The sequence below is a fragment of the Pseudopodoces humilis genome, chromosome 9 (assembly GCF_049639895.1).
Source record: "Pseudopodoces humilis isolate 2021_Gansu_Grassland_sample_001 chromosome 9, ASM4963989v1, whole genome shotgun sequence".
In the NCBI taxonomy this organism is placed as follows: Eukaryota; Metazoa; Chordata; class Aves; order Passeriformes; family Paridae; genus Pseudopodoces; species Pseudopodoces humilis.
Window position 1 is genome coordinate 13,619,414 of NC_142208.1, and position 12,081 is coordinate 13,631,494.

At 36.6% G+C, this 12,081-nt stretch overlaps 1 protein-coding gene across 23 annotated transcripts in view; it reads left to right on the plus strand.

Annotated features, from left to right (window-relative positions):
* KCNMA1 (potassium calcium-activated channel subfamily M alpha 1) overlaps positions 1 to 12,081 on the plus strand; it is a 438,076-nt gene that overhangs the window by 240,834 nt on the left and 185,161 nt on the right. For all 23 annotated transcript variants that reach the window (XM_088059361.1, XM_088059362.1, XM_088059363.1 and 20 more), the window contains one exon: positions 11,493 to 11,586. In XM_088059361.1, coding sequence (XP_087915487.1) covers positions 11,493 to 11,586 — 94 coding nt within the window. The remainder of the gene's footprint in view (positions 1 to 11,492; positions 11,587 to 12,081) is intronic.

Consider the following 12,081-nt stretch of genomic DNA (forward strand, 5'->3'; position numbering starts at 1 on the left):
GGGGTCTAGGTTAAAAAGAAAAGGGGAACTGGTAGATGGGATTGTCATAACTGTTAATGTAAGCTAGGAGTAAATGTGGCCTTGATTATGTCCAGAGCTGGTTCAAGGCAGAGTTTAAAAAGCTATACTGTGATGCTCAGGGTATAATTAAAGATCTTAAATGGTTACTCTTGGTAGTTGAAAGGTATTTTACTTCAAGTTACCTATTCAGTACTGCTAGTAAAGTGTGACAGGTGTACAAATGCAGGTTTCCTTGTGCCAGGTTACAAGGATATACTACACATCTCACAGTTTGGAAGGGGAGCAGCTGAGCTGCGTGGCCTGAGGTACCCTAAGTGTACCTTGGATATTAATTGAGCAAGATGCTTTAAAGAATCTTTATACTGATGGGGCAGGTAAGGCTAAGAGGTTCTCATGAGAGGGAGAATTTGAAATGATGAAAATTTATTTGGGTCTAATACATCTTCTATTTTTGTGTAGATTCTTGGAAGGAATTTACATGGTTCATGTTACGCCTTCATTTGAAATAGGAAAAGATATATCCTGCCTGGTAAAACTGTGTATTAGGACTGCTTTAGAATTACTGTTAACACAATGTGACTAGATTTTTTAGGGTTACTAATAGATTTGGATCATGCTGTTAGATAGCCTGACCAAAAAAGCTGATCCAGTAGTGTAATGTCAATTTTCTACCACTTTGCAATACTCCTGACTTCCATTGCTCATTTATATTATTCACTGGTGTTGAAGTTAAATAATATACCTTAGGCTGAAGTTTCTCTCTACTCAGTAAAACTAGAGAGTAGCCAGGTATTTTTGGTCACAGTATCAGAGGAGGGAATTCTAGAAAAGAGGGACAGATGAATGAACTTTAAGTATTTTTACACTCCAGTTTATCTGGTACACTTGTCAATTTCAGTTAAAAGGTTTGAAATTAGACTAAACTTCATAGGATATCATTTTTTTTTTTTAAAGTTACAGTATTTAAGCTAGCAAGAAATGTATGGAAAGTACATTCAAAATTTTCTGTAGGAATCAGTTATGCATATCAAACAGAAAATTAGAGCTCAGTTCTTTGATATACAAAAGAAAAACATTAATTTATAATCAAAGAGAACAGATGGAGAACATTCTAATTTTTGTTCATGGTATGTATTTTTTCAAATAATTCTGATGAGGGAGAATTTTGAAAATTGGATGACAGTATCAACATAAGAGAATAATAAAAGGCACTGAGATGGCAGAGTAGTTGGAGCTGGAAATGCATGATGATGGTGGGCTGTTGAAAATTGCCTCTGAGTAAAGTGGATAGCAAATGTGAAAACCACTGTTGAGTAATTTTAAGAGATGGCAGCTGCAAATGAATAGAGCAAGGAATCTCAGGAATTCACTCTTTCTTTTGAGGCAAGGTAAGAGTAGCTATAGATAAATTCATTCAAACAGACACTTATCTAAGTGTTCAATGGTTTGTAGGCCCTCTCCTACAGAAGGAGGAAATTTAAAAAACATTTCATATATAGTCATCCTATTGATTCATGTAAATGAAAGGACTATAAGTGGTCCATATAAGCCAGGCTGAAAGGTATTTTCTGTTTTAAAAATCTAAGATTCACCATCTCCCCAAATAATCTACTCCAGTGCTTATATGTACGTTATAATTGAAAAACGTTTATGCTGCTGATTACTTCTCACTAATTTTATTCACTTTCATTTGTTAATTCTATGTCGACATGGAAAAGGGAGTAGTATTTATATGAATTGGTAGCATTTTCATGTCACAAATTATTTTCTCTTTTCTGGGTTAAGTGGCTACAATAACTTATTTCTCCTAGATAAACTTTGATAAAAAACTATCAGTTAACAATTGGACAAGAAATAATAGAAAGATATCATTATGGATAAGAGACACTATCAAGATTATCAACTTTAGTAAATAAGGTATGCAGTTCAACCAAATCCTTTCATAATGCAATCAGTATAAGAGATAAAACTGAAGTGGCTTATTAAAATTTGTCAAAAAAAGTAAGGTTAGTTGAAACAGTATACTCATATTTTCCTCTTTAGAATATTAGTAGTCACACAAAATCCTTTTTATTAAAATTAAATCCTTTTTGTTTAATTAAAAATGTGGTCCCAGGCCTTGTTGTGCTGTCATTTTCCTAGAACTGATTTGTCATCAGGGATATTGTTTTGCCAAGGTAATGTCACACTGTTTTTAGTTGCCAATGTTCTTAGCTCATGATGAGCAATTAAGGAATGTAACACAAAATAAAATAATAAGTGCTTTCTACTTATCTATGTGGTTCTCAGCAAACGTTTTAAAATTAAGTGATCTTAGGATGCAAATCTTACTGGTGTATTTTTCAGGAAGGCACCTGCTCTGTCTTTTATATGCTAGTGAAAGAAGCTATAGAAGTTATAGAAGTTATTGGAAGTTATAGATAAGGATTCTAGGCCATTCACTTATGCCTGTTTTAACAATGAGTTCCTGGGTCTTTAGCTGTTCTTCAGGGACCTTCCTTTGACTTCTGTTTGAAAAATTAGAGAGGACACATGCTGAAAACCATAATGAACATACGCACATCCTGGGAAAATTATTATGTTGTTTTCTGAGTGAGCAATTTTAATGCATATTTTTTCTGTATATCCCAATAGTTCAATATAAAATTATAAGCAAAATTATTTTTGTTATCATACTTAATTTTGGTTTTGGGCTGAGGAAATTAGGTCAGCCCAATTTGATTTTGCTTGAGTGCTGTAGTACGTTGGCTCACGTTCTACTAGGAATTCCGTGAGGAAGCATGATATGCTTCAAATTAATGGGAAAACTTAAGAAAGAGAGATGAAAACTGACAGCATTATGCTAGACTTTACGAAGTTTTATTAGTTCATTTAGGTAACATAATTACTAGCAATGTTCCTTGACTGTCACCTGGTGTGTTGCCAATTCAAACAGCTCTGTAAATTTGGTAGTGTTAGATGGACATCAGGAAAGCAGACCTTTGTTCTGCAGTTGTACCAACTAAATTTGCCTCCTAATTTTGTATATGAATGTGAAAGAAGTTAAAATCAGGAGCTTCTCTTTCTTTCACACTGGAAGTCCAGCTCTATCTTAGTTTCTAAACTGAATTTTGCATTAAAAATTGCCAAGTCACAGCATTTAAATATATATTTAAATTTTAAATAAGTTTCAGTCAAAGGGGAAAATAAGAACAACATAAACTTCTACGCCCCATTCTTTATTACAGGAAGCAGAGAAGTGAAAGAATCAAAAGAAAAAAATCTGATTCTGAGAAAAATGTTTATTAAAAGACACAGTTGTACCAATTTAATACTGATTGATATGGCTTTGTTGTTGTTTTTTTTCTTCTGATATTCGAATTTTTTTTGAAGGAGAGTAAGGAAACCTGTTAATTTTAACTCAAATTAGCCTGAGAGCTTGTCAAGGTTCCCCAGTGTGGTAGGGAGATTGCATAAAAGGACTTAATTGTAGAAAGCATTTGCAGAACAGATGAGTCATGATGCATTTTTTTAATTAGGGTTATATTCTAATGCCAGCTTGTGATCTGTCAGACTTTAAAGAATAATAGGAGATGTTGTAATAGAAATTGGGACAGGAAAGTAAGGACATTTAAAGTGGTTTTTTTCTGAAAAGGAGGGTACTTGCAAATATAAGGTGTAGGTTAAACACAGTATAAGAAATCTTGGACGATAGCTTTATTTCACATTATTTGACAGTTTTCTTTCAATTAGATTTGTAATTTACTTTTTCTAAAATTGAACAGAGGATTCTGATTGTTGATATAATTCAAAGACAGCTTAGTGTGTATGAGCCTAAGGTCATCAAAGTATTTTTAGAAAGAATGTAAGAGGTGCATATCAGAGTGAGGAGGGTAGGCCACTCCACGTGTAGACTGCAGAAATGGAGATGGAAACAAAGACAGTAAAACTGAGTAATCCAAAATAAATTAATCACATGCTGAAGTTGAGTTGCAGTTTTTGTGAGTGAAAAGACAAATATGGTTTAATCCATTAAGCAAAGGAGAGTCAGAATTGAGAATTAAAAGAAGAGTACTTGGCAAAGCCCAAAGAAGCCCCAGGATTTGACAGTGAAACTCTGTGTATAGGAGAAACGCCTAAGAATTTAGATATAGGGGGTTGAGTGGTCAAATAGGATTTAAATGTAAATAATATAAGAAGATACAAGAAGTGATCACAACATCATCCTCAGCTATCAGGCCATAACTGTCTATAAAATGCAGTGAGGAAGGGATTGTTCCTCCTTCACTCACTAGCTCCAGGTGCACAAACCTCAGAGAAATATCTCTAAGCAGTGATGTAAGGATCCCATAGAGTTTTATGCACCCAAGTCGGAGCTGTGACAGCAGATTATGTGGCAAAGCAGGTCTTCACCTTGCCTTCACCAATGCCTTGTTCCAGGGATCCAGCTGGCTGTCCTTTCTCCTTGGGAAGGAAACCAACTTAACTCTGCCTGCATTTCCTGCAGCACTAGCTGAAAGTTCTGGCAGCACAAGTTCCCCACTGATGCACCACATCATGTCAAGGGAGAGTGAAGTAACTTAGAAGATATTTGCCATAAAAAACTTCTGTTGGTGCTGTGAATCAAAGAAAGGCTTTCTGAACTGAAATGTGTTTAACAAGCATCTTGTATTTAGAAGATGAATGCAGATACTGTAAGAAAATAATGTTTTTCTTACTGTGGGACTCACTGGGTTAATAAATGGAAGCCACTTGAAGTAAGAAAAATTATGTTATGCTCTCTGTCCTTTTTAAGATGTTTGACATCTTTGATTGTAATTTGTAATTTTTGATTTGTAATTTAGTGTTGGTGATTTGTTTTAATTATGGTATTTGTTCCCTGAGGTATATATTTGATAGGCATCTGCGTTATTTTGCTATATGTTCATGCCTGTTTCAGTGAAAAAGATTTTAACTGCTTATTCCCTTCTGGGCTGTGTGACTATACCATAAAGGAGCAAACTCTTCTGCTTTGAATGAAAATTGCTTTTACTAAATGATACATGTGGCTTTTCTATAGTTTTACTTTAGTACTATGTCACCGAAACAGAGTTAAAAAGCCTAACAATACTGAACTTAAATTTCTTTTTTGCTGTACTGTTCAAAATATGCTTTAAAGGAGTATAAACAGACACTACTATATCAAATTTGTGCCAAATGTATTTTTTTATTCTAGACTTCATAAAATTCAGTTTGCTCTAGAAGTAAATTTGAGGAAACTCAATATTAAAGAGAAGCTTCCAGTAAAACAAAATAATTTGTAAAAAAAAGACCACTTTTAGCAGTTTTATGAACAAAGAAAATTTACATGCCCAAATTGATACACATTAATTGTATTGAAATGCAGTTTGAAAGTGCAGTGAGTGGAATGTCTTAAAATGCTGCAATGCTAATTAACTTCTAAATATTGAGTGGTTTCTCTGAAGTACTTATTTATTTGTGTTATTTATGTTTTAGCAGCATCAAGTATTTCTGTACATAGTTTTAATTTCATTCTAAAATCTACTCTCATCAATGGACCTTCCTTCTGATGGAAAGTGCATATTTTACTGTTTTTCATATAATGTACTGTTGTGCAGTCTAAAAACTGTCATGAATACAGGAAATAAAAACTTCCCAATTTTTGATATAATAAGTTTTATATTTTATTTTATTGATACTAAGAATTAAAATATATTTTAATCTTGTTTTTGTAATGGATTTGGCTTTTCCTCCACCATTCAGAAAGCAGATTTGCAAAAATTTAAATTGTAAATTAGGAAAATTCTCTGAATTTCTAAAAATTTCTATAGCTTCTTAAAGTTCTGAAGTTTGCAATGGGCTTTACAGCTCCTCTCAAGAGGTGAAATGATACAGTAATAACCACTCAGGTTATTTTCAACTCCGTTGCAATTAAAAAAATTCTGGAAATATATGAAGGCTTCTGTGGGAACTTTCATATTAATATACTCACAGAAATGATTGATTTCAGAAAACATTAAAAAGCATTTCTTGCTCTCTCCCACTCATTTTATGACTATTCAAGGAATAATTTCAGTAGAAACATTTCAATCCATTAGAAACATTTTAAGTCAACCAGAAATAAGCAAGAATAATAAATACATGACGTGAACTTGTGACAAAAATAGTTTTTTAAGCAGCAGTAAATTCTTTTGAGTTTAAGTGGCAAGTGGTACACTCTGTGGTAAAAGTGGTGCGCACAGTGTTGGCTTCAGTGTTGACTGCAACAAAGCTTTAAGGATGCTGGGAACACCTTATCAAAATTTTGCCCCATATATGTAAAATTAAACAGAATTATTTTGTTACCACTCTTATAGTCACTCTTGCTTATTGAAGTAGTTTTTGCCTATTATAACTGTACAACTGGGCTTTATAACTACTAGTTTTTTTGTAAAAATTGTGTAGATAATCAAAGATGCTCTTTCAAAGTACTTATAAATATTAGCAAATCATAGAATAATTTGTTTTAGAAATGACCTTTAAGTTCCCCACTAAACTAAGTGCCACAACTATACATCTTTTAAATACCTTCAGGGATGGTGACTCAACCACTTCCCTGGACAGTCTCTTTCAACCCATGACAATGCTCCAGTGAAAAATTGTTTCCTAATGCCCAGTCTAATCTTCCATTGGCACAACTTGAGGCCATTTCCTTTTGTTCTGCTTGTATTCGGGAGAAGAGGTCAACCCTGACCTTGCTACAACCTGCCCCTAGGGAGTGGTAGGTAGTGATAAGGTCCTTCCCGAGCCTCTGGGCTGAACATCCCCAGCACCCTCAGCCCCCTTGTGCTCCAGACCCTTTCCCAGCTGTTGTCCTTCTCTGGGCTTGCCTCAGCCCCTCGCTGCCTTGCAGGGCGAGCCCCAGAGCTGGACACAGCACTCGAGGTGTGGCCTCACCAATGCCAAGTTCATGGGGATGCTCCCTTCCCTGGTCCTGCTGGCCACACTGTTGCTGTTACAAGCCTGGATGCTATTGGCCTCCTGGGCCACTTTGGCACATGCTAGCTCACAGTGAGCTGGCTGCTGATCAGCAGCTTCAGGTCCTTTTCCAGTGAGCAACTTTCCAGCTGCTCTTCTCCAGGCCTGTAGCACTGCATGGGGTTGTTGTGACCCAAGTGCAGGACAAGGCGTTTGGCCTTGTTGAACCTCATACAATTGACCTCAGCCCATGGATCCAGCCTGTTAGCCTGTTCAGATCCCTCTGCAGAACCTTCCTACCCTCTAGCAGACCCACTCTTCTGCTCAGCTCGGTGTCAGCAGTGAGCTTACTGAGGACTCACTCGATTCCCTTGACCAGATAATAGATCAAGATATTAAACAGCACTGGCTCCAAAGCTGAGACCTGGGGAACACCATTAGTGATGAGACAGCAGGTGGATTTGACTCCTTTTACTACACTCCTTGGGCTCAGCCATCCAGCCTGTCTTTTACCCAGCTAGTCCAAGCTATGAGAAGCCAGTTTCTTCAGCAGAGTGGTGTGGAAAATGGTGTAAAAAGCTTGAATAAAGTCTAGATAGACAGCCTCCACAGCCTTTCCCTCATCCACCAAGAAAATCACCTTTTCATAGAAGATCAGGTTGGTTGAGCAGAACTGCCTTTCATAAACTCAAATGGGCTGAACCTGATCCTGTGGTGTCCTGCATGTGCTCTATGCTGGCACTCAGGAGTGCTGGCACTCAAGATGTTCTACCCCATGACCTTCCCCAGCACCAAGGTCAGGCTTGACAGGCTTGTAGCTGCATAAATCCTCTTGCTGATCCTTCTTGTAGATGGGTTTCTTAACTTCCAGTGAGGTGCTACTTCTCCAGTTAACCAGGTCTGCTGAGAAATGATGGAAAGTGGCTTGGTGAGCACTTCTGCCAGTTCCCTTAGTATGTTTGGGTGGATTCCATGCAGCCTTCTTGATTTGTATCTAAATGGTGTAGTATTTTACTGACCATTTTCCCTTGGATTGTGGGGGCTCCATTCTGTTCCCCGTCTTCCAGCTCAGGGCTCTGGGTACACAGACTGAGTTAAAGACCTCAGTTACAGACCAAAGTAAAGCAGTTATTCAGTACCCCAGACTTCTCATTCTTTGTCACTATGTTTCCCCCAATGCAATAAAAGATGGAGATTCTACTTAGCTCTCCTTCTGTTGCTAATATATTTCTAGGAACATTTTTTATTATCTTTTTATGCCAGTAACCAGACTGTTCTAGCTGGGCTTCTGCCCTTCTAATTTTTTCCCTCATAACCTCACAACATCCTTGAAGCCCTCCTTGAGGCCCTTCTTCCAAAGATGATACACTCTTATTCCTGAATTCCAGCCAAAGTTCTCTATTCAGCCAGGCCTTCCTGGTCTTCCCTGCCAGCTTGTCTTTTGACACATGGGGATGGCCTGCTTCAGCGCGTTCAAAATTCCCTTCTTGAAGCATGTCCAGCCTTCCTGGATTTGTTTGCCCTTCAGGACTGCATCCCAAGAGTCCTTTTCAACCAGCATCATAAAGAGGCCAAAGCCTGTCCTCTGGGAGTCCAACATAGCAGTTCTGCTAGCCTCCCTTGTTATTTCTCTGGGAATCAAAATCTATCATTTTGTGATTGCTGTGCCCAAGGCAACCTCCACTTGTCACATCACCCACCAGTCCTCTGTTCAGAAACACAGCTCTGGTGGGGTGCCCTCCCTAGCTGGCTCATTTACCAGACGTGCATATCAGTTGCTGGAGTATTGATCCTGCCCCTTTCTTAGAGGGAGACACCCATTGCATTTAGAGTTCCATCATTGCTGTAATTTTTATCCAGTACATCTTTCTAATAATCTTTTTAGTAAATTTTTAGTGTGCTATTTCATTGATTTTATCATAGTTGCTCCTGTCTTGTGGTATAAATGTATGAAACCGTGTTTACATGGAAAGGGAATAAAAATGTTTTTAATTGTCTGTTGCCTTCTTCAAAAGGGAAACCTTTGCTGCCCTAATGGGGTGAAATCCCATAGGTCATGCCACATGATTTTAATATAAACCAGGGAGTTTTATTAGTATTATTTCTGATTCTGGAGACCCCAGTACACTATTAAGAAGTATAGCACTTCTGGTTTTGGGAAACTTGATGTAAAGATGAGTTTCAAATTGGATCCCTTTCTGCAGCAGGCTGAATTGTGCAGTGATGAACATTAGTGGCCATATTTTTCTGCCAGCTCAAATGTTAGATACTGACAAAAAGAAAAATAAAAAATCCATACTGAAAATTTATTTTAGAATGTTTAAAATCTTTTATAATCCATCTGTGAAAAAATGAGTAACTTCATCAGTGCCATGCCCTTCTGTCAAAATCATCATTTGAAGTAAAAAAGAAAAGGATGTGTCTTTGAAATGAATAACTTAAATATTGGAAGAGGAGGATGATCTCTGAAATGAAGGAAGTTTAAAGGATAAGACTAGCAGAAGCAGCAGTTTTGGTATTAGGTGGACAAAAGTCACAAATCAGAATTGTCATCCATTGTGCTATGTGTTTTGCAAAAAAAATGAAGATGTATTATGCATTAGGTAATTTGTCAGATCTTGTAAGTTTTTGTAAAGGACAGTGACACAAAAGTACAGCTGTTAGCTGCAGCCTTAGCTGACCTTAACTAAAAATCGCTCTCTATCCTGGTTATAAGCCTCTACAAATTTCTCCAGCTTTTGCAGGAACCTAGCCTGGAATTAAGGGTTGGTGCAGGGCTGTTGACTCTGTTCCTCTGTACTTCCTGTTGGTAGGGTGCATTGTGACTCAGTGTGTGGCCTGCCTTATTTTGACAAAATCCTTTCTTCTCATTAGTGCTGTACAGAAAATGGTCCAGTTGGGTTCTCAGATTACATCCACTGTTACTGTAGCTAAAAGTGTATTTGTTAAGTAAGAGATATTGTCTGCTGTCCTGTATGTTAACATTTGGCTTCTCTTCCCTTCTGCTCTTATAAATCAATTTTATTTGAACTATAACAGAAGTGTCCAATAACTTCAATGTCTTTTCAAATAGCCTTTGAAGAACAATTTTAATAAAATTTCCTATAGCACTGAAGCTTCTTAAAATACAAAGCTATTGTACATCAAGGAGAATCTTGCTGTATACATTCATGCATCTAGAGACAGGAGAGAGCATGCTGTAATTAACTTGTTTGACCTGAAATGTATACAAGGAATGGAAAATTTGGCTGCATGTGTAATGACCTGGTAGTCCAGGTAGTTTCCTTTATGCCTTAAGTTAGGTAACTGACATTCATAACGCGTAGAATCTTGCTTGTTGAGCAGTCTAGCATTATATTTGCAGAACTACTGCTATACTAACTGGTATTACATTCACCTTCAGTGATTTATTTGATCTAGAAAGCCAACAAATTTCTGCTTTTCTAAAAGGATGTTTTCTAGGGCTCCAAATGATCAAATGATCGATGTTCTAGCTTCCCTCTATTACAGTTGTGATGAACACATGATCATTTGCAATATATGTGTGTATATATATGTATATATGGTGGGACATTATGTATATATAGTATATACATCAACATATATTGGGACATGATTTTCACTTTGGTCTATGACTACAACATTGGACTGTGGCTTCAACAATCTGTGTTGGAAACTTAGCAAATAAATCACTGATGATACCTATGGAAGTTACCACCTTCCTTAGATAAAAATATATTTGTAAAGTACCAGTTTGTATAGAGTAAGCTTTGGATCTGTCCCACTGTCAAAGAGAGCATAAAATAATAAGCTAAAATTTGCAATGGCTGCCTGATACACACAAGGGTATTTTAATTAACCTGCATGCAGAAATTAACCCTTAGAGTACTGCTTCAAATTCTTCAATTTATTTTGTTATTTAATTTTACCAGCGGGCTATGCTGCTTTTCTACTCAGTTCATAGTACTGTACATAAAGTACATTAAATAGCCATACAACAAAAAAGAAGTGAGAAAAAGAAAAAAAAAATCCAATCAACTTCTTATAAACAAGGGATTGTACAAGACTAAATACTCCAGGTTGCTAATGGGTAATGTATTCCTAAGCAACTATTTTTTGTTAAAGGTTTTATATTATATCATGAATTAAAAGCGTGTAATGTTTCACTGTACCTGTGTGCTTGTTAGGTTTCTTCCTAAAGTATCATAGGTGTGTCTCCTTTAGAAAGAAGTCAGTTCTTTAAGGGTTAATGTGGGGTTAAGCAATCCTGAGGTATTCTCCTGCTTGTCCTCTCCTAAAGGTATCTGCATGTTAACTCTCAAATATTACCTGAACAGGTGAATATAAACACTGTATGAATGACTAACTGAATGAATGAAATAATTCCTTTGAAATGCTTGCTTGTATCTTGTAAACAACTGGAAAACAGAAACATGATTTCTGAATCAAGGTCTATAATGAGATGCATACAATTCTCAGCAGAGTAGAAACTCATATACTGACAATTTATTCTGATTTCTTTGTCTTTCGAATAGCCCAATAGAATCCTGCCAGAATTTCTACAAAGATTTCACATTACAGATCGACATGGCTTTCAATGTGTTCTTCCTACTCTACTTTGGCTTGCGTGTAAGTAGTGTGTCTTTGGTAGCGAGGAGCAGAGGGGAGTATAGCTGTTGTGTATGGTGATTGAAACAGAGCTCGTATTTTCTTTGAAACAAACACAGTTAATATCTTCTTTCATGCAAAAATATGTTTTGTTTTGAATGCATTGTTTTGATATGTGTAAGTCAAAGTTTTAAGATTTAGATAAAACTACTCAAATATTTTCATGATATACTGGGGATTTTTCCCTTTATTTTCATATTTATATTTAATGTTTATACAAAGCAAATGTTTTCATTACTTTTTAATTACTAATCAAATACGAATAGTAGTTTGACCTTATTCAAGCACATAGGCAAGATGCCCTGGGTACCTCAGCTTGCCAGTTTCCCTGGGCTGATTTTGTATTCAGGAGAGAGAAATGACCACATCCATGGTTCACTTCAAAAGATTGAAGTGCTGCTGCAGTCCCGAGCTGTGCCTTGTAGGAGTCATCCTGCTGATCTCCTCTGGACAGAT